Source organism: Callithrix jacchus, chromosome 12 (genome assembly GCF_049354715.1).
Source record: "Callithrix jacchus isolate 240 chromosome 12, calJac240_pri, whole genome shotgun sequence".
In the NCBI taxonomy this organism is placed as follows: domain Eukaryota; kingdom Metazoa; phylum Chordata; class Mammalia; order Primates; family Cebidae; genus Callithrix; species Callithrix jacchus.
The window spans coordinates 103,740,763-103,759,982 of NC_133513.1; the positions used below are offsets into that span (position 1 = coordinate 103,740,763).

The 19,220-nt window shown below is 46.1% G+C and overlaps 1 protein-coding gene across 9 annotated transcripts in view; it reads left to right on the forward strand.

Annotated features, from left to right (window-relative positions):
* RBM20 (RNA binding motif protein 20) overlaps nucleotides 1-19,220 on the forward strand; it is a 207,810-nt gene that overhangs the window by 166,006 nt on the left and 22,584 nt on the right. For all 9 annotated transcript variants that reach the window (XM_035269060.3, XM_002756592.6, XM_054243310.2 and 6 more), the window contains exons 6-9: nucleotides 434-574; nucleotides 2,806-2,937; nucleotides 12,902-12,981; nucleotides 14,757-15,426. In XM_035269060.3, coding sequence (XP_035124951.1) covers nucleotides 434-574; nucleotides 2,806-2,937; nucleotides 12,902-12,981; nucleotides 14,757-15,426 — 1,023 coding nt within the window. The remainder of the gene's footprint in view (nucleotides 1-433; nucleotides 575-2,805; nucleotides 2,938-12,901; nucleotides 12,982-14,756; nucleotides 15,427-19,220) is intronic.

The window sequence follows — 19,220 nt, forward strand, 5'->3', positions numbered from 1 at the left end:
ACTAGTCACATGTGGATATGCTCATTTCTTCATATTCTCCACAGCCCTGGAAGTTATTGCTTATTAAAAATATTATTATGACATAGTGATACACACCTGTAGTCCCAGCTACTTGGGAGGCTGAGGTGGGAGAATCACCCGAGTCCAGAAGTCAAGGCTGCAGTGAGCCATGTTGACACTACTGCCCTCTAGCCTGGGCAATGGGAGTGAGACCCTGTCTCAAAAAAATATGTATTATGAATCCTTCTGTAAAGAGATAGAATAAAATTGATATTTTATGTATGTCTGTGAGTGGATTTTTTTCTGCATTCAATTTGTAAATTATACTTTTGCAATCGTTGTTCGGGGGAAAGATAGCCATTAGGAATGTCTGGAAGAGAGGGGAAAAGGGAGCGGTCATCGGAAGACCACTGCTGATCCTTGTTCCCATTAGTTTGCACAGTGGAAAGGCGCTGGCCGCGTGGTGCACATCTGCAATCTCCCTGAAGGAAGCTGCACTGAGAATGACGTCATTAACCTGGGGCTGCCCTTTGGAAAGGTCACTAATTACATCCTCATGAAGTCGACTAATCAGGTAGGTCTGGGTACTTTCACTCCAGTGTGTATGCGACAGACCACACATTAGTGAAAGGGAAATATATAATTTTTGAAAGAAGCCACTCTTAACATAAAGAGGTGATGCATAGCTGGCCTTCTGTTAGCATGGCATAGATGTTTTTGTTGGTGATTTTTTTTTTGTTTCCCCTAGTTTCACTCTATCCTTCTAGTGATGGGTACAGGCCTTTGTGAATTGCCTAGGGGTGAGAGGAGGTGCTTTGGAATGAGGTGCTCATTCACACAGAAAAGGCAATTGGCCCCCAAAATAAAAATCTATGGACTGAGTCTCTTCACTATGTTGTCAACCGCCTGAGCTAATGCTATAGTTTTGTCTTCTAAACTTATCCTATCTGATGACCTGGATTTGGAGCCAGCCAAGAACCTGGGACTAGATATTTTTGCTGGTCCTTGATGTCAGCAGGTGAGGCCCTTTGTCTCACAGCAGAAGGGTAGGAGTGTGAGAATGGATGGATGCTTAGTAAGTCTAAAGAACTAAGAATCCTTAACCCGTCGGAGTTGACTGAGCCCTTGGGGATGGAGTATGTTTGTCGTCATTTCTAAAGTCAGGTGGGGAATCTATACCCCCAATGGTCAGAAATCAGAATACTTTATCTTTTAATGAATGTTTTTACTTTATGAATCGGAAGAACAGGCATAGGAGAGATTCTTTTCTTAAAGAAGGATGAACTTTGGAGACTCACAGCCATATCAAGTCAGTAGCTGTCTCTCTCCATCAGCCTTGGGTGAGACTACTCACTGTCTCTGTTCCTACTTCTCAGAAATTCTACTTTGGGTAAATGCACAGAATTCAGCTTGCAGCATTGATGTGGTGAGAGTCCCTAGATTAGTATTATTCCCATTTGACAAGTGAGAGCTAGAGGTGCTGAAAAGCTTAACAAGAAAGAGGCACTTAGAAAGCTGGCTGGCAGAATGTGAAATAAAACCATAAAGAATCTTGCTTAGTCACCCACGGTAATGCCATAGACTATGACAGCACGGAGAAAAGCTGTGCATCTGAAATTCAGAAATAAATATAAGGGGAGGAAGGGGATGAGCTTGTTTAGCCCATTCAGTTCCAGTAAATGAGAGTATTAGGGTCTCACAATGAGGGCTTCCCTGTCACTGACCCCTTTTCCCTTGTAGCATGGAGGAATCAGGATGAGTACATCATCAGTATAGTACAAACCAAATAATCCAAGAAACAATAGCAGCAACAAATTTGCCACAACAGCTACTGGGGTGAATTGATGCACAGTCAAAACAGCCTCTTTGGAACTCTCAGTAGACACAGATTGAGTGGAAAAGCCCATTTCTCTGTGTTTTATCAGAACAGTTAAATAAAGAAGAAAGATGCTGTGGAAACATAATTGGGGAGTTTTCCTTTGTCTGTAACTCATGACAACATGGCCTTCCTTCAAGCCTAGGGGTTTGTGAGCCCCTGAGTTTGAGAATGTTTCTTTCTTTAAAAGGAAAGTAAGAACTCAAATAACTAAAGCTTGTGTCTCTTGCTGTCACCATCACCACCAAATAGCAAGTTTTATAGGGATCAGCCCAAGGCCACATATGCAACTGCCCCTCCAGGGAAATGTGGGTTAGTGGACTCTCCCATCTCAGAGGGATTCCATGTCACAATGTATCCCAAGACAGACATACATAATTAAGACCAATGTCTGATAACCCTGGGGACCCGGAAAGGGCCATCTTATAATGAGCTGTTTTGGTGATGTTAATAAAAAGGTCTCTTTGAACAGATGGGATCAAAGAGATCTCTCCCTTGTACTGACTTTTTTTTTTTCCTTTTAAGTGAGATATAAAACACATACTGTACAGTGCATAATGTACACTCATCCTAAGTGTACAATTCCATTAACTTTTTACATGTGTATACCCATATAATTAACACCGAGGTAAAGATATAGAGCATTTCCAGAATGTCAGGTTTCTTTATGCTGCTTCTCCATCAGTACCCATTCCCACCCCAGAGAGAAGCTCAATGCTAATTTCCTGTCACCATTGATTATTTTTGCCTGTTCTTGAACTTCAGATACATGGAATCATGCCTTTTTCTGACTTTTGTTTAAGACAAACATAAACATCAAACACAATTGGGGAGTTTTCCTTTGTCTGTAACTCATGACAACATGGCCTTCCTTCAAGCCTAGGGGTGTTAAAGTCAGATCCAATGGGTGTCGTTTCTTTCTTTCTAAGGCCTTTTTAGAGATGGCTTACACAGAAGCTGCACAGGCCATGGTCCAGTATTATCAAGAAAAATCTGCTGTGATCAATGGTGAGAAGTTGCTCATTCGGATGTCCAAGAGATACAAGGAATTGCAGCTCAAGGTAAAGCATTATTATCTTGTTCGTTTAGTCATTCAACAAGCACCAGATGAGTTTCTCCTCCTTGTGAGGCAGTGACCTAAATGCTGGTGGAAGGGGGAGGATAGGAAAAGATTCAGAAATTACACACTGCCTTTGAGGATCTCACTTGGGAAGGCAAACCACTGCAGCATGGCAAGAAAAGTGCTCTCGATGTAAATATAAAATGCAAAGAGACGCTCGAGACTACCTGGGAGCCAAGGAAGATTTTCCAGAAGAAGGTGTTTGTAGGGGAAGTCTTAAAGGAAGAAGTCAGGAGGGAAAGGTGCTGGGAGTTCCAGGCATAAACCCTTGAATGCAACCTTCTCTACCTACACAGACCTTCAGTAACTTTTTATTCCTCTGTCACGCCCTTGATCTCTTGTTCTCTTCTCTTTCCTTCGTATTTATATCTGAAGCCTCATAGAAGTCCTTCTAAGCAGCCCTTGACTGAATTGGCCACTGTCAGAACTCTGGGATGAATTCAAATAGTTCCAAATCAGGCTTTGCTTTTGTTTTAGCTGATCTATGTTTCTTGGCCAATTATGTATTGTACGGTTTAAAAAGTACTAAGGTCTCATAAATCCCATGAAACCACCACCAAAGTCAAGCAATAGAATATGGACAGCACCCAGAAGCTCCTGTGAGTCCGTCCTCATGTTCAGCCCTTCCCTCTCTGCTCTCCTGACTTCAACGATAACCGTATCTGTGCTTTTCCTTATAGTTCTATCGCCTGTATTTGCCTCCCTAAACATGATGGTTTAGTTTTGTCTGTTTTTGAACTTTATATAAATGGGAATCATGCTGTGTTCTTACAGATCATGCTTCTTTCGTTCAACATAATGCCATCCATGTCGTTGGGCATGTCTATGTATTTTCATTGTTATATACATTACCATTGTATGGCTATACACTTTATCTGTTCTACTCTTGATGGACATTTCAGTCGTTTTAGGGACAAAGCTAATCTGAACATTCTTAAACATGTCATCTTGGTATATATGCACATGTGCATAAAACTAGAGGTACATAAATAACTGGGATTGGGACACTGCATCATAAGGCATGCTTACCTCAACTTTCCTAGATGATAGCAAGCTCTTTCCAAAATTAGTTGTCTCACCTTTGTCCTCCTACCTGTAGGGTGTAAGAGTTTTCAGTGGTCCACAATCTTGCTAACCCGTTGTCTTGTTCAATGGGTTTTTAATTTTTGCCTGTCTTGGGAGAGTATCATGGTTTATCACAGCTTTATATTTTATTCTCCTAATTGGGCATAAACTTTTTCATCTGTTTATTGACTGTTCCATCTGGATCTTCTGTTGTGGGATGCTTCTTTTCAAGTCATTTGCCCGTGCATTGTGTCTTCTTCTTTTTTTGGAGACAGTCTTGCTCTGTCATCAGGCTGGAATGCAGTGGCAGGATCTTGGCTCACTGTAACCTCCGCCTCCCAGGTTCAAGGAATTCTCCTGCCTCAGCCTCCCAAGTAGCTGGGACTACAGGCACGCACCACCATCCCCAGCTAGTTTTTGTATTTTTTTTTTTTTTAGTAGAGATGGGTTTTCACCATGTTGGCCAGGATGGTCTCCATCTCTTGACCTCGTGATGTGCCCACCTTGGCCTCAGCATTATGTCTTCTTAATGGTTTGCAGGAGTTCTCTTAACTGGATCACCAAGTCTATTTGGATTCCTTGTAATTAAGGCTATATTTGTGTTTAAATCTACCCTCTTATTTTGTGCTTTCTACTGTTCCATTTAATAGGGATATTTTCCTGTTTACTCTAGCTCATTCCACATTGACTTAGGGTCCACTTTGTCCAAGAACCACAGGCCTTAATCCACCTTCAAAGCTGAAGTCAAAAGACAGAGTCTCACTGGATGTTTCTGGCTAGTGCTGACATTCCGGCAAGTCTACCTGTGTAGATGAGTTCTGTGTCAACTAGCTTCCGGAGTCCCGAATCTGCGGCGCTTGCATCATTGCCTCTGAAGTTCCTTTGCTAACAGTTCTCCTTTAGGCAGAACCTGGATTTTTTTTTTTTTCTAGTGAAAATATATTGCTACTTTCAGACAAGTAAGCATCCCACCCCATTTTGTATCCAGCCAAAGTTCTTGTTCTTTTGGATTCTCCCCTGAGGGCTAGAAGTGAATTTCTACACTAAGTTCCCAGTGGAGCTTCGGTCTCCAAATGAGATGCTGTCATAAGTTTCTAATTAGGATTAACAGCAGTAATTGGCTTCTTAAAGTACCAAAGCATAGTAATGCCTTCCTAAGGGAGATAGTTTGGGGTGGTGCAAAAACCATGGGTTAAAGAGGTCAGATGCTTTCGGCAAATGTTCACTGAGGGCTCACCACGCATGGAACTGGGCCAGGTGCCACGGAGGTAGAGGTAGCAAGCTGGTGAGGAGCTCAGTCTGGTGGGAGAAAAAGCAAATAAACATAGAACCGCTGACAACCGTGTGACCTCTGCCAGATTGGAAGGTGGTGATGTCAGCCTGGGCTCTACCCCTTCCTGCTTTAGTGAGCTTTGACAAGTTGCTTAACCTCTGTGAACCTCAGTTTCCAGATCAGGAAAGCACCATACTTGAGTTATGTGGCTTTAAGCATTTTTTTTCACATGTTATCTTTTGAGTCTCATAATCACCCTACCCTGTGAGGTGTATAGGGTGGATAATAGCAGTAATTATCAGGTACAACAATAACAATAATATATACCTTTAATTGAGTCCTGGTACTCTGAGACAAGTAATGTATCAACCACTTTACATACATTATTTAATCCTGACATGAGTCCTGTTAGACAGGTATTATTATCTCAGCTTTGCAGATGAGGAATCTGAAGCCAATAGAAGTTCACTAACTTGCCCAGGATTGTGTTTAGCTACTGGAAGAGCTACAATTAAAACTTAGTAGTTTCAGTTTTGTACGAAAGCTGCATTGTTATAGTGTGTTATTATGATGTCTGTTGTCTGCATGAAAAAAACCTGAGAAATTAAGTAATTCGCATATAGTCACCCAGCCGGGAAGCAGCAGAGATAGTATTCTAACAGAGCTGCTCAGGCTTCAGTGTGCATACAAATCACTCGTGGAGGTCGTTAAAATGCGGTTTGATTCAGCTTGTCTAGGGCAGTGCTGATATTGCGTATTTCCAACGAGGTCCCAGGAGATGCAGCTGCTGGTCCTCAGAGCACACTTTAAACATTGTTTTCTGATCCTTAGCAGGGCTTTTCTGCTCTCCAAGCTACCATATTCCCTCATGGGGTCATTGTGAAGGTCGCATGGAATAACAGATGTGAAAACATCTTAAAGTATGTTCCCATTACATAGTAATGCATGCTTTATGGTCCCTACGTTGATATGAATCAGCTGCAACTCTCTCTACAAGTAACAGAAATTCATCTCCATTAAGCATGTCAGCTTAAGTAAGAAAAAAAATACACACACACACACACACACACACACACACATATATGAAATCATGTAAATGAAAAGTCCGGGAATAACTCTGGCTGCAGGTATGGCTGGATTCAGGACACAGACACCTTCATGGGGACTTGGTTTCCCTCCACTCTGCCCTCTGCTCTTTTGACTTTGTTTACTGGGGGCTCCCTGGGATGGGCCAGGCTCTCTCCTCTAGGTGGCATGATGGCTACAATGACCCCAGCAGTTCTTTCTCCCCTTCCATTTCCGTCAACAAGAGGAAGCCAGAGTTTTTCCTAGAAGCTCCCACAAAAGTCCTGGGACTTTTTAGAGAGTTACTCTGATGGAACCAGCTTAGCATGGTTGCACATCCCTGAACTCATTTCTGGCCAGGCCGAGGCCATGATGTGATTGGCTGGATCCGTGTCATCTGCTACATCCTCAGAGCTGGGGCAAAGACCCACGTAGAACTCTGGAGCAAGAGGAGGGAGGAACAGCTGCTGTCAGGAGGAGGGAGAATGGTTACTGGGAAGGTACGGGGCAAACACTGTATCCATGTGTGTCTCTGGGCCAAAGAGGCTACACGTGAGGTCCTACCAGGGTTAGCAGAGGTGGGGAGAAATTCTGACTGCTCCTTCTCTAACTTTTATCTTTTGCTCACCAAGCAAAATGCAGGGAGAGATTTTCAGGTATTTCTCATTTCCTCTCTTGAATATTTTCTCACGCACATATCTTATCTCCCCCCCATACTTCCTGTGGCAAGGGTTCTCTTCCTCAGTGTATTTGAGGCAGAACCTTCCATAGAACAGATGTGTGATAAATATGCAAAATGAATGAAAAAGAGAAAATCTGAAGGAACAATAAAAAGTGAGTTCTCTTTTCCTGCAGAGCTGGACAAGACAATTGGAATATTTTCTGGGTTGTTCTATAGAAACTTTGTCAATAAGTATGGAATCATAATTTCTCTGCTGCAGAAGGAAACTTAGAATAATTTAAACCAGTGTATCCCAGTCACTTCATCAGAGAGTCATCAGGGGATTTTTTGTGGGGCTGTCCTCTTGCCCAGAGACTCTCCTTCACTAGGCTTGGGGTGGGAATGAGACTCCCAGGTGCTTTTGAAGGCAGAGGGCCTGGTTTTGGAGTCACTGGTCTTACCAGTCTCTTTACTACAGAGGGGGCTTCTGACCCTGGGAAGCAGTCTTGTGAATGGAACATGGTGCTCTCATTTGGGAAGATGATTGAGAGTCTTCTCTATGTAGTAATAGTTACAAAGCATGCAAGGCATGGTTCTCACTGGGGAAAATAGTTCACTCTCCAATTGGGAGACAAATTATTCTTGTGCAAAATTGCACAAGATTTAAACATGAGTGCATAAGTACGGGAGCTACCAGAAGCTCCATAGCAAAAGGTAGTGTGACTGAGGGGTGTATTAAAGGGAGGAGATTCTGAAGCAAGGCCTTGAAGAAAAGGAGAATTAGCTAAAGAGAGAAGGGGCTTCCAGGCAGGAGGAGGGTGAGTGAGGATGTCGAGCCTAGAAAGCCTGGTCATGTTGAAACAGTTAGGGCTGCCTTGACGGGATCTGGCTGAGGTGAGTTCTGGGCTCATCTGGAAGGTTTCAGCATCTTCCCAGGATTCTTGAAGTGTGTAAAACAGTTGTGGAGTCATTAGAGGGCATGAAACTCTCCAGCAGCTCCCTCATGTTGGCCAAGCACCCTGTGACTTTTATGGGTATAGCCTGCCATGCCCTGAGGCTTTCTGTGGAAGCCAGATGGGCCTCATTAACCCACCTTTACAGGAGGGGAAAGTATTTCCCATAGATGATGAGCTTTGATCCTGGGTGACCCAGCCAGGTGGGGGAAGAGCTGGGGCTGCTCTTCCTGGGTTGAGATTCCAAGCTGTGGTGCCTCCCTCTTAATATGCCAGCCCTTTTCTAGGACCACATGGAACTTGGAATCTCACCCTTATCTTAAAAGCAGCAAGATGGGTTAACTCTGAACGCTGTAGATGGTCCCTTATGGGATTGTTGAGTGGGATCACACAGAATGGATGAAAAGATAACAATGTCTGACCTTTGCTTCCAAATAATATTGGGGGTGGGGAAAGAGGGTGGTGAGTACAGATGTGTATTAGTCCATTCTCACACTGCTATAAAGAGCTACCTCACGGGGGCTCACACCTATAATCCCAGCACTTTGGGAGTCCAAGGTGGGCAAATCACTTGAGGTCAGGGGTTCAAGACAAGCCTGGCCAACATGATAAAACCTAAACTAAAAATACAAAAATTAGCTGGATGTGGTGGCACGCAACTGTAATCCCAGTTACTTAGGAAGCTAAGGCAGGAGAATCACTTGAACCTAGAAGACAGAGGTTGCAGTGAGCCGAGATTGTGCCACTGCACTCCATCCAGCCTGAGCCACAGAGTGAGACACCATCTCAAAAAAAAAAAAAACAAAAACTACCTGGGTGGGTAATTTATGAAGAAAAGAGGTTTAATTGGCTCACGGTTCCACAGGCTGTACAGGAAGCATGGCGGGGGAGGCCTTAGGAAACTTTCAATATGGCGGAAGGCAAAAGGGAAGTAGGCGTGTCTTTCATGGTCAGAGCAGGAGGAAGAGTGGGAGCAGGGAGATGCTACACACTTTTAAACAACCAGATCTCATGAGAACTCTATCACAAGAGCAGTACTAGGGGAATGGTGCTAAACCATTAAAAACCACCCACATAATCCAGTCACCTCCTACCAGGCCCCACCTTCACTATTTGGGATTACAATTGAACATGAGATTTGGGTGGGGGCACAGAACCAAACCATGTCAAGATGCAACAAGATTGGTTAGCATTGTTGAAGATGGGTAGTGGATTCTTGGGGGTTCAGTAAACCATTCTCCCTACTTTTCTGTATGTTTGAAATTTTCTATAATAAGGTAACCAAAATTTTGTCACAGACCTACTCTATTCTCTCCTATTTCAATTTTTCTGGGGTGATTACAACTTTTTTTCACCTGTCCTCTTTATAGCTTTAACCACAGGATGCAGAGCCTGGCCAAAGAGGAAGGTGGGGAGAATTTTCTTAGGGCTTTCAGAAGTTGATTATCTTATCTGAAAATCTTCGGCTACTTCTGTCCCCTTTTCAGATAGCAGCTGGTCCAGAGAGCACAAACAATTTGCAATTACCACCTAAAATAGCAGAACTGATGCTCTGATGCTCAGGAGGGATCGCAATACCTGTGACCACTAGCCCCACCATGTAGTATTTGCAGATTTGTATTCATTCTCTGCAGCTACATCCGTCCATCTCTCCAGCCATGCGTCCTGGGATGGGTGTTAGGGAGCACCTGTTCCATGCCAGGCTCTATGCTGGTGTTGGCTGTATAAAGATTATCAGCCCAGGGGGCCCCTCACTGGGGACCTGGGATCCAGACAGAAGTAACTCCAGGAGGTGCTGGGCTGAAAGTGACCCCAGGAGGAGGTTCTGTGATTAGGAAAATAAGGGGCAGAGGAATGTTTAAGCCAAAAAGAGGCTCTTCTGCATCTACTCTAACTGCACCTCTTTGACCCCTGGGAAACTGTATGGGCCACTAGAGGATGTTTTCATCTAAGGTGGCTTATCAGCCTGCTCTGCCCCTCATCAGGGGCACCCAGAGGGGAAGGGCCTGAGGATGCTGTCTGTGATAACCATGGTGCAGAAGGGACCAAGAGCTCGAGGAATGCCTCTGGCCCTGACATTGGCCTGACCTGCTCCTGCCCCCGCCCCCATGTGCCTGAGCCCCACCGTCACAGTCCTGGGTAATCTGTCCTGGGTAATCTGCGAAACCTCAGCTGCTCTCTGCCAAGGGCATCCTCCTCCCACTTCTGTTTTTCCTGGATCTGGGATGGAAGAAATAATCGTAGGATATGAGGTTCCAGAGGAGCAGAAGAAAACTGGAATCTTGGAGACTTTTTTTACAACAGGAAGTTCCCAATCCAACCCCCATGGGGAATTTTATTTTTATGTTCTGAAGAGCTGCCATGTACATTTATCCCAGTTTGGGGGCACATTCTTTACCCTTGGTCTGTTCTAGCTTGGCAGTGCAAGCCACAGATTTGGGAGGGACCTAGGTGGTGGTGTCCTGGGAGATGGCAAATCTCATGACATTGTCTTCATCCTGATGGCTCCCACCAGCTTACCCAAGCTCCGCTGCTCCCTTGGTGCCTGTGTGGGTCCTCTCAGGGACCAGCCATTCCAGCTGGCTTTCCCTTGATGATACAGTAGCTGGAATCCACTGTGTGGCCCAGGGTGGACACGCAGGGGGAAGACCCGCTTGGTGGGATCCACATTAAGTGCAGTCAGCTCCAAATGAGCCTTCTTCTTTTATCCCAAGTGACGAGCAACTCTGGCTGATCTCTCGTCACACGGTGGGGTAGAAGGAGACATCCTGGGCAGCAGCCCTCTTCTTAGCTGATGCCAACAGCCTTGGTCTCTATCCTTGGTTGGCCTTGGGTCTCGGCTTGTGGTCCAGTTAAAGCAGCTGAGGTGCTGGAGGCCAGTGAGAGTCTTGGGTGATCTGGTTATTTGCAGGTGGCCCCTTCATGTGCTTTATAGAAGGTCAATCTTTACAGCTCATTTGACATAAGGGACCATTTGCCAAAGTTGTGGTATCTTTTCCAGTGGACATCCTGCCCAGTGCTAAGTTCCTGGGCCTTTTCTTGAATGGGGGGTTGGCTGACTTCTTAACCTCTGACTTCTTCACAAGCACAGATGAGGGAGTCACTGCCTTCTCTTTGAATTTCTTTCATTTAGCATCTCCATATGACAAGAGGTCCCTCCCTCACTTGAACATTTTATGTCTCTTCCCTGTGTCCTAGCACTGACCTCTCTCCCTGAAACTGCAGAGGCAGCTCCTCCTTCATTCTCACCTTTCCTCTGTGTTTTTCCCAGCCCAACCCTCTAACTCAACAATAGCAGATAATCAACCACGCCACTCCGAGTACTCAAACCGTGCTAGTCCAGCTAGATGACATCTCTGGACCTGGGTTTCCCATCTGTCAAATGAGATATTGATGCTTTCAAACATTTGTATGGCTCTTACTGCATGATTTAGCTGGGTGTGGTGGTTCATGTCTATAATCCCTGCACTTTTGGAGGCCAAGGTGGGAGGATCACTTGAGCCCAGGAGTTCAAGATCAACCCTGGCAATATAGCAAGACCCAGTCTTTATAAAAACTAAAAAAATTAGCCAGGCGTGGTGGTGAACCTCTGTAGTCCCAGCTACTTTGGAGGCTGAAGTGGAAGGATCACTTGAGCCTGGGAGGTTGAGGCCTGCTGTGATTGTGCTACTGCATTCCAGCCTGAGTGACAGAACAAGACCCTGTTTCTTTAAATAAAAAAAGAAAAAGAAAAAGAAAATTGCTCTTTGTAAATTACACAGAAAACATCAAGGATAAAAAGCAGTTGATTAAATTTAATAAAAGTCATTATCAAAAGTTTACATCAACTGAGGGTTTTTAGTCTTAGTCTTTAAAAAAAATCAGCTTTATTTATTGAGATATAACTCACGTTCCATAAAATTCACCCTGCTTGGTAGATTTTTATCTAAGGGATGAATTCTGCATAGTCTTTAGGAAGATGCTCCTGACTAGTCTTATATGCTTATGAATTTGTTTCTAAAAATCATTTATTATTTACTTATTTTGGTTATCATATGTCCATTCTGGGTTTAGGAAAGGGCTTTGGTTGGGAACAGGGGCCTGGGGTTGGTCCTGTCCTGGCATAGCCCCCATCTAATGATCTCTAGGAAGGGTGGAGCGCTGCTGCCAGCCGTCCTCAGCTGTGAAGCCTGACTCCCAGCTCTGCCATCCTCACGGATTTACTTCACAGGAGGTGTTGATGGGGCACAGGGCATGGAAAGAAACTTGGAGTTTAAATAACCTGGTGTCAGGTCCTGATTCTTTTCACTATCCGTGTGACCTTGAAGTGTTTCTTGACCCAACACAACTCCAAGAGTCACCATCTGCATGGAACACAAGGTGGCAGAGACCCTGCCTCAACCTCTCTAGCTTTAAGTTTCCACAGATCTAAAAGGTGGAGGCTGCGATCAACGATCTTCAAGTCTCTCCAAGTTTATAATGCCTTCCTTCTTTCCTTCCTTCCTTCCTTCCTTCCTTCCTTCCTTCCTTCCTTCCTTCCTTCCTTCCTTCCCTCCCTCCCTCCCTCCCTCCTTCTCTTCCTCTCTTTCTTTCACATTTTAAATGTTTTTTTATTCGGGCAGAGGTGGGTATTAACAAATGCTGCTTGTCCCCAGCAGGTGGATGTGAACACCAGGCTCCTTCCTTCCCCAGCTCGATGGACCACTCGGTGTTCTCTGGTTCACTTGGCCCTACCCGGTTCAGCATCACACTCACACTCATCCATTGGATTATACTTTTTGTCTTCCCTACACAAGGCACATTGTCCCTTTTGGCGGACCAGGCAATGAACGACCCAGGTCAGAGCTGCTTCCCTCTGGTGTTTGCAAGGCCATCTCTGATCTGATGGTGATCTCTCTGACTTTGCTAGAAACCCGGGAAGGCTGTGGCTGCCATCATCCAGGACATCCATTCCCAGAGGGAGAGGGACCTGTTCCGGGAAGCAGACAGGTAAGGCCCCAGCCTAAGTCTCCGGGCAGGTTCTGGGTAGTGGGAACACACTCCTGTCTTTCATTCTTAGGGGTGTTTGAGTCACACTGTGCCCTGCTCTTGCCTCTACCCCATCTGTCTGCTTTCCGGAGTCCCACCTTTCCATGTTCCCCATGAGAAACAGCAGTCCAGTTCAGACATGCTGCTCAGGTTAACCTCGGGCAAATGCTGGGCTTCCCTTCATCTGTTCCACCTTTGCTGAAAAATAATATAGGAAAAGGTCTGTTAATATTTGGCCCTTTGGGCAAGTCTATACCCTACTAAAACAGCCTAAAAGTAGTGTGTGTGTGTGTGTGTGTGTGTGTGTGTGTGTGTGTGTGTACATGTGGCTTCTGTTTCGAGCCAGCTCTTGGTTTTTCATGAGCTGAAGTAGATGTAAAAAGTAGAATGTAGATGGTTCAAAAAAAAATCAGTTACTTTAACAGTCACTTTCTCTGAACACTGAATATATTCAGTTTTCAACCTATTTCTTCCAACTGAAGTTTGTGATCAGGCCAAGCTGGGGCTACAGGTTGACCACTGTCAACCTGCAAAGTTAGTTCCTGTGGAGAGCCAAGGTAGAAAACTGCAGGAGCAGGCACCTGGCTGGCACGTCCTGGGGTTCTCGCTGGGATGGCCGCAGGTGGTGCTCTCACTTCCCTGTAGAGGACATAAACCCGGGCTGTTTCCTCCATGATGGTCAAGGCAGCCTGGTCCTAGCAAGATGCTCCTCGGTGTCCCCTGGTCAGTGAGGGCTGTGTGGTTTCCCTGTATTTGGGAACTAAATGAAAAAAATGCCCATCCTTTTAGAATATTGGATATATGACTCAGTTGACCTGCTTAATAACCAAACAGCCTTCAGAGTGTATGTGTATCTGTGTATGTGTATATCACTGTATGTAACTGTTCAGGCTTAGAATCTGTATTTGTTTATTTGTTTGTCTGTTTTGTTCAAATTGTGGTTATTTGGGTGTTTTAAAGACATGTGAAACCACATCTTGCTACCTGCAATTCTGCAGCAGAGTGGAGGAGGTTTAGGAAGTCTTGCTCTGAATCTTACACAGTTTGGGGTCCTCGTCTGGATTTTAGTTTTTTCATCTCAAATATGTGTAGGTCAGGGTTCTAGAGTCTCTTCCAACCCTAAAATGCCCTCCTAATTCTTTTTCTAACCACCGAGCCTGCCTTCCCCAATAATTAACATCGCTTTTCCATGCATAAACTGACCTGAGAAATTAACGAGAAAAGTGGAGGCTAAGAGGTTGGCTTTATTCTGACAGAGCCCAAATGTAGGTGTGGCTTCAAGTCTTGTAGCTAAGAGGCTGGCTAATGGCACTCAGGGTTAAGCAGCCTTACCAACTAGGCTGGACTAGGGCAGTCTTGCACCCCGGTACCCACCCTGCACACTCCCAGGAGGAGAGTCAGAGGTCCACCCCTGAGCATAGCTCACTTCTAAGAGAAGGCAAGCTGGAGCCAAGCCAAAGCAACCCAGTTCTTATTCCTAGTTCCCAGAAGCAGAAAGAGTAAAGGGGCAGAGCCGTGGTCAGTGCTGTACTTAGGGAAAGTCCTCCTGGCAGAGGCCAGGAGGGAAGAAAAGGCTTTCTTCCCAAGCACCTTCTGTGGTTCTGTACAGTTGGGAGTTAAGAGGGTGCACAGTCACATGCACAGTATATCTCAGAGAGAGACTGTGTATCTGTGTGTGGGTGGAGTGGGATAGGAGGTGTGAGGATTCTAAATCCTGCTCCTTGTCTCCCTCGCAGATATGGCCCAGAAAGGCCACGGTCCCGTAGTCCAGTGAGCCGGTCACTCTCCCCGAGGTCCCACACTCCGAGCTTCACCTCCTGCAGCTCCTCCCACAGCCCTCCAGGCCCCTCCCGGGCTGACTGGGGCAATGGCCGTGACTCCTGGGAGCACTCCCCCTATGCCAGGAGGGAGGAAGAAAGAGACCCGGCTCCCTGGAGGGAGAACGGTGATGACAAGAGGGACAGGACTGATCCCTGGACACATGATCGTAAACACCACCCCTGGCAACTGGACAAGGCGGAGTTAGATGAGCGACCGGAAGGAGGGAGGCCCCACCGGGAAAAGTACCTGAGGTCTGGGTCTCCCAACCCGCCCCACGCTGGGTCCAGCTACAAAAGCCGCGAAGACGGCTACTACCGGAAAGAGCCCAAAGCCAAGTCGGACAAGTATCTGAAGCAGCAGCTGGATGCCCTTGGGAGGTCCAGGAGGAAAGACGAGGCCAGGCTGCGGGAAAGCAGACACCCCCATCCCGATGACTCAGGCAAGGAAGATGGGCTGGGGCCAAAGGTCACTAGGACCCCTGAGGGCGTCAAGTCCAAGCAGAATGAGAAAAATAAAACCAAGAGACCTGATAGAGACCAAGAAGGAGCTGACAATAGAAAAGAAAACACAATGGCAGAGAATGAGGTAATGATCAATCTCTTCCCCAGGTAAGGCAAGGCAGGCCCTGAAGGAGAATAATCGTAATAATAATATGATGATGAACGTTTATTGAATGAATGAATGAACATTTACTGGCTATTTACTATGTGCTAGGCACTCTGTGAGACACTTAATCTTAATGAACTCATTTAATCCTCCCAGGTTTTGAGTACCAACGTTTGAGCTTGGTACTGTTGTTACTGCAGATGAGGAAACTGAGGCACAGAGAACTTACCTTATTTGTCCAAGAACACACAGTCAGGAAATGGCAGACAGAATTATACCCAGGAGATCTGGCCCCAAATCCCACAGCACCTGTCGCCTTTACTAGAAGTTAGGGCGGGACATGATGGAAAGGCCTGTAGTCCTGTTTGTCCAGTAAGGAGCGGCCCTGAGGTGTTTGTGCCTGAAGAGTCTGCCAAGGGAGATTAAATATTTGGTCCATTCTGTCTTCTTCCTGCCAAAAGCATTTACCAATCCTGGAGCTCTGATGAGAGGCGGTAAAGGAGAAGCTGCCACCAGGCACTAAGTTAAACTAGGTGCCCAGGGCTGGCCACAGTGTTTTACCTCCACTCTAATAAAAAACACAGCAGCTCACACCTGTACTCCCAGCACTTTGGGAGGCTGAGGCAAGAGGATCACCTGAGGTTAGGAGTTTGAGACCAACCTGGCCAACATGGTGAAACCCCATCTCTACTAAAAATACAAAAATTAGCCAGGTGTGGTGGCGCATGCCTCCCAATTACTCAGGAGGCTAGGCAAGAGAATCACTTTAACCCAGGAGGTAGAGGTAGCAAGGAGCCTAGATCACGCCATTGCTCTCCAGCCTGGGTGACAAGAGCTAAACTCCATCTCAAAAAAAAAAAAAAAAGAACAAAGAAAAAGAACAGCAATTGACTGGCAACTTCATTCTAGCATCTGAAAAGTCTGAGGACTTGTATTAGGACTTCATTCACACAGGGGTGTCACAAAGAGGATCCCGGGTACCAGGTTTATTCTAACTTGGCTTATACTTCCTTCTTGCCAGAGTCTTCTGTATTTAAGTAGGGGGTGGGATAAGTGAGGTTTGGCAATCTGCATAAGGAACCTGATTTTTAAAAGCCTCCACATATATCTTCTAGTGATTCTGACCTGGGAGTTGGTGACAATACTAAGTCCAAATAAGGAGCCCAAATCTCAACTCCATGAACACTAAAGAGTCAACCTTTTGGATGCTACTTCAGCATTCATTCCGATCCGACAGGAATAGATAGAGTGCCGCTTTGCCAGGTGGTGTGTTAGGTGTAGGTGAGCCACAGGTGAATAGGACACAGTCCATGTTACAGCAGAGAAGGAAGTCCAGTGGTGGAAACAGACCTATTAATATAAAAATAATTTGCATACAGTGGAACTCACATAGGCATTTACCACGGGTGAGCTGCTTTGTGGGCAATTATTAACTCTGCACAGGGATAGGAGAAGAGCTACACAGAGAAGGTGACATTTGACCTGAGTATTAAAAGCAGGAAAAGCAGTTTGGGCTCTTTTTTCTTTTGAGATGGAGTCAAGCTCTGTTGCTCAGGCTGGAGTACAGTCGAGTGGGCTTGGCTCACTGAAACCTCCACCTCCTGGGTTCAAGTGATTCTTCTGCCTCAGCCTCCTGAGTAGTAGCTGGAATTACAGGCACACACCACCATGCCTGGCTAATTTTTGTGTTTTTAGTAGAGATGGGGTTTCACCAAGTTAGTCAGGCTGGTCTCGAACTCCTGACCTCATGATCCACCCACCTTGGCCTCCCAAAGTGCTGGGATTACAGGCATGAGCCACTGTGCCCGGCAAGGGTTCTTGTTAGAAGCAGCAGCAAGGGCAAAAGTGTAAAAGAAAGACTGTTTTGAAGAATCTAGAGATATTTGGCATGGCTGCATCTTTAGGGCATATTAGGGATAATATTTTTAAAGAGTAAAATCATGACTCTGGTGCAAATATATAATAAATACATGTCAAATGTTTTATTCAACTCATTAATTAATGAGGGCATCATACAATCCAAAAACCAACTCAAAAGAGAATCCAAAGAGGAGGCAACATATACAGGCAATCAGGAATGTGGAAATGAATTTGCTAATAGGTGTAAAAGTGGCCCCTTCCACGGGGGCAGGGAATCAGTTGCATCTCCAGCAGAGACAATTCATTTGCATCTCTAGGAACAAGAATCATTTGTATTAGGATCTGATTTCTGCAACTTATACGGTTGTAAAATAGCTCAGTTCAACATAATGAAAGGTGCAGACTCCTATAGAATCAGATACCCTGAACGGATGTGCTAGATGAATGCCCAGCATTCCAGTGAGAGCACACCGGTAATCTTTTTTTGCCCATTATAGAGTTGGCCACAATTTATCCTAACTGGCCCAGCAGGGGGAAGCACAGGAGATGAGATTAGGGAAGAGGGTGAGGTGGGCTAATGGAAGACACAGTGTGCCTCACCAAGGACTTGAACTGGGTTCCCAGGACCTGGTGAACCAGTGGACATTTTAAAAATTATATCTGCTTGGAGGTGACCAAGTTGCTGGTGATGGGTGATGGGCAGAGAGCAAGAGTTGGCAGGGGCTCAAGGAAAGCCTGGGCTTCATGTGGCTGCCACCAGCCTGCCAACCCTCTGTCCCCCAATGCTGAAGGGTGGAGCTGCTCCCTGCACTTTTACTAACACTCCTGAGACTCTGCTCCAGCCACCCATTCCTCCTACGGATTCACCACCCTGCTCTCATCAGCTTCTGTAACACTGCTCATGTAAGGTGACACTATGTGTCATCCACAGAGCCTCTGATGGAAAAAGAGTTTCAGAAAGTCCCAAGGATTTCCCCACAGTTCTGTAGGTCAGGTTGGTTCTGCCTCTTACAGCCCTGGAATGGGGTCAGTAAGGACTTACTGGGGTCCCTCACAGAATATTTCTGTAGGTTTGGAGCCAGGGGTCCAACACTGTGTGCTGGAATGACAGCAGAACAGGGAGTATTTTGCACTGTCCTCAAACTCCGTATGATGAACTCGAGAAAAGCCCAGACCCCACAGGACTTCCCCAGGAGTCAGAAAAGAGGTGGCAACTGAACTTGGGAATGAAGGCAACAGGGCTTGCTGTCCTTCCAGTGCACCAGGCACCACCCGAGCCTTCAGAGGTGCCGCTGCTGCCAAGGAGCCACAAGTCTACCCGGCTTGCTCCTCACCTCTTTTGCTTTTACTCATGCCCACATTCTCCATTTTCCTTGGCCACCACATAGGATTTCAACACCCCAACCCATTCCTCTCCCTCCCCACCCTGTATACATACCACCTAAACATCCAACCCACTCCTCTCCCTCCCACCACTGCATATCACCTCAACACCCCAACCCACTCCCCTCCCTCCCACCACTGCAGACCATCCCAACACCCCAACCCATCCTCTCCCTCCCTCCACTGCAGACCATCTCAACACCCCAACCCATTCCTCTCCCTCCCCACCCTGTATACATACCACCTAAACATCCAACCCACTCCTCTCCCTCCCACCACTGCAGACCATCCCAACACCCCAACCCACTCCTCTCCCTCCCACCACTGCAGACCATCTCAACACCCCAACCCACTCCTCTCCCTCCCACCGCTGCAGACCATCTCAACACCCCAACCCACTCCCCTCCCTCCCACCACTGTAGACCATCTCAACACCCAACCCACTCTTCTCCCTCCCACCACTGCAGACCATCTCAACACCCCAACCCATCCTCTCCCTCCCACCACTGCAGACCATCTCAATACCCCAA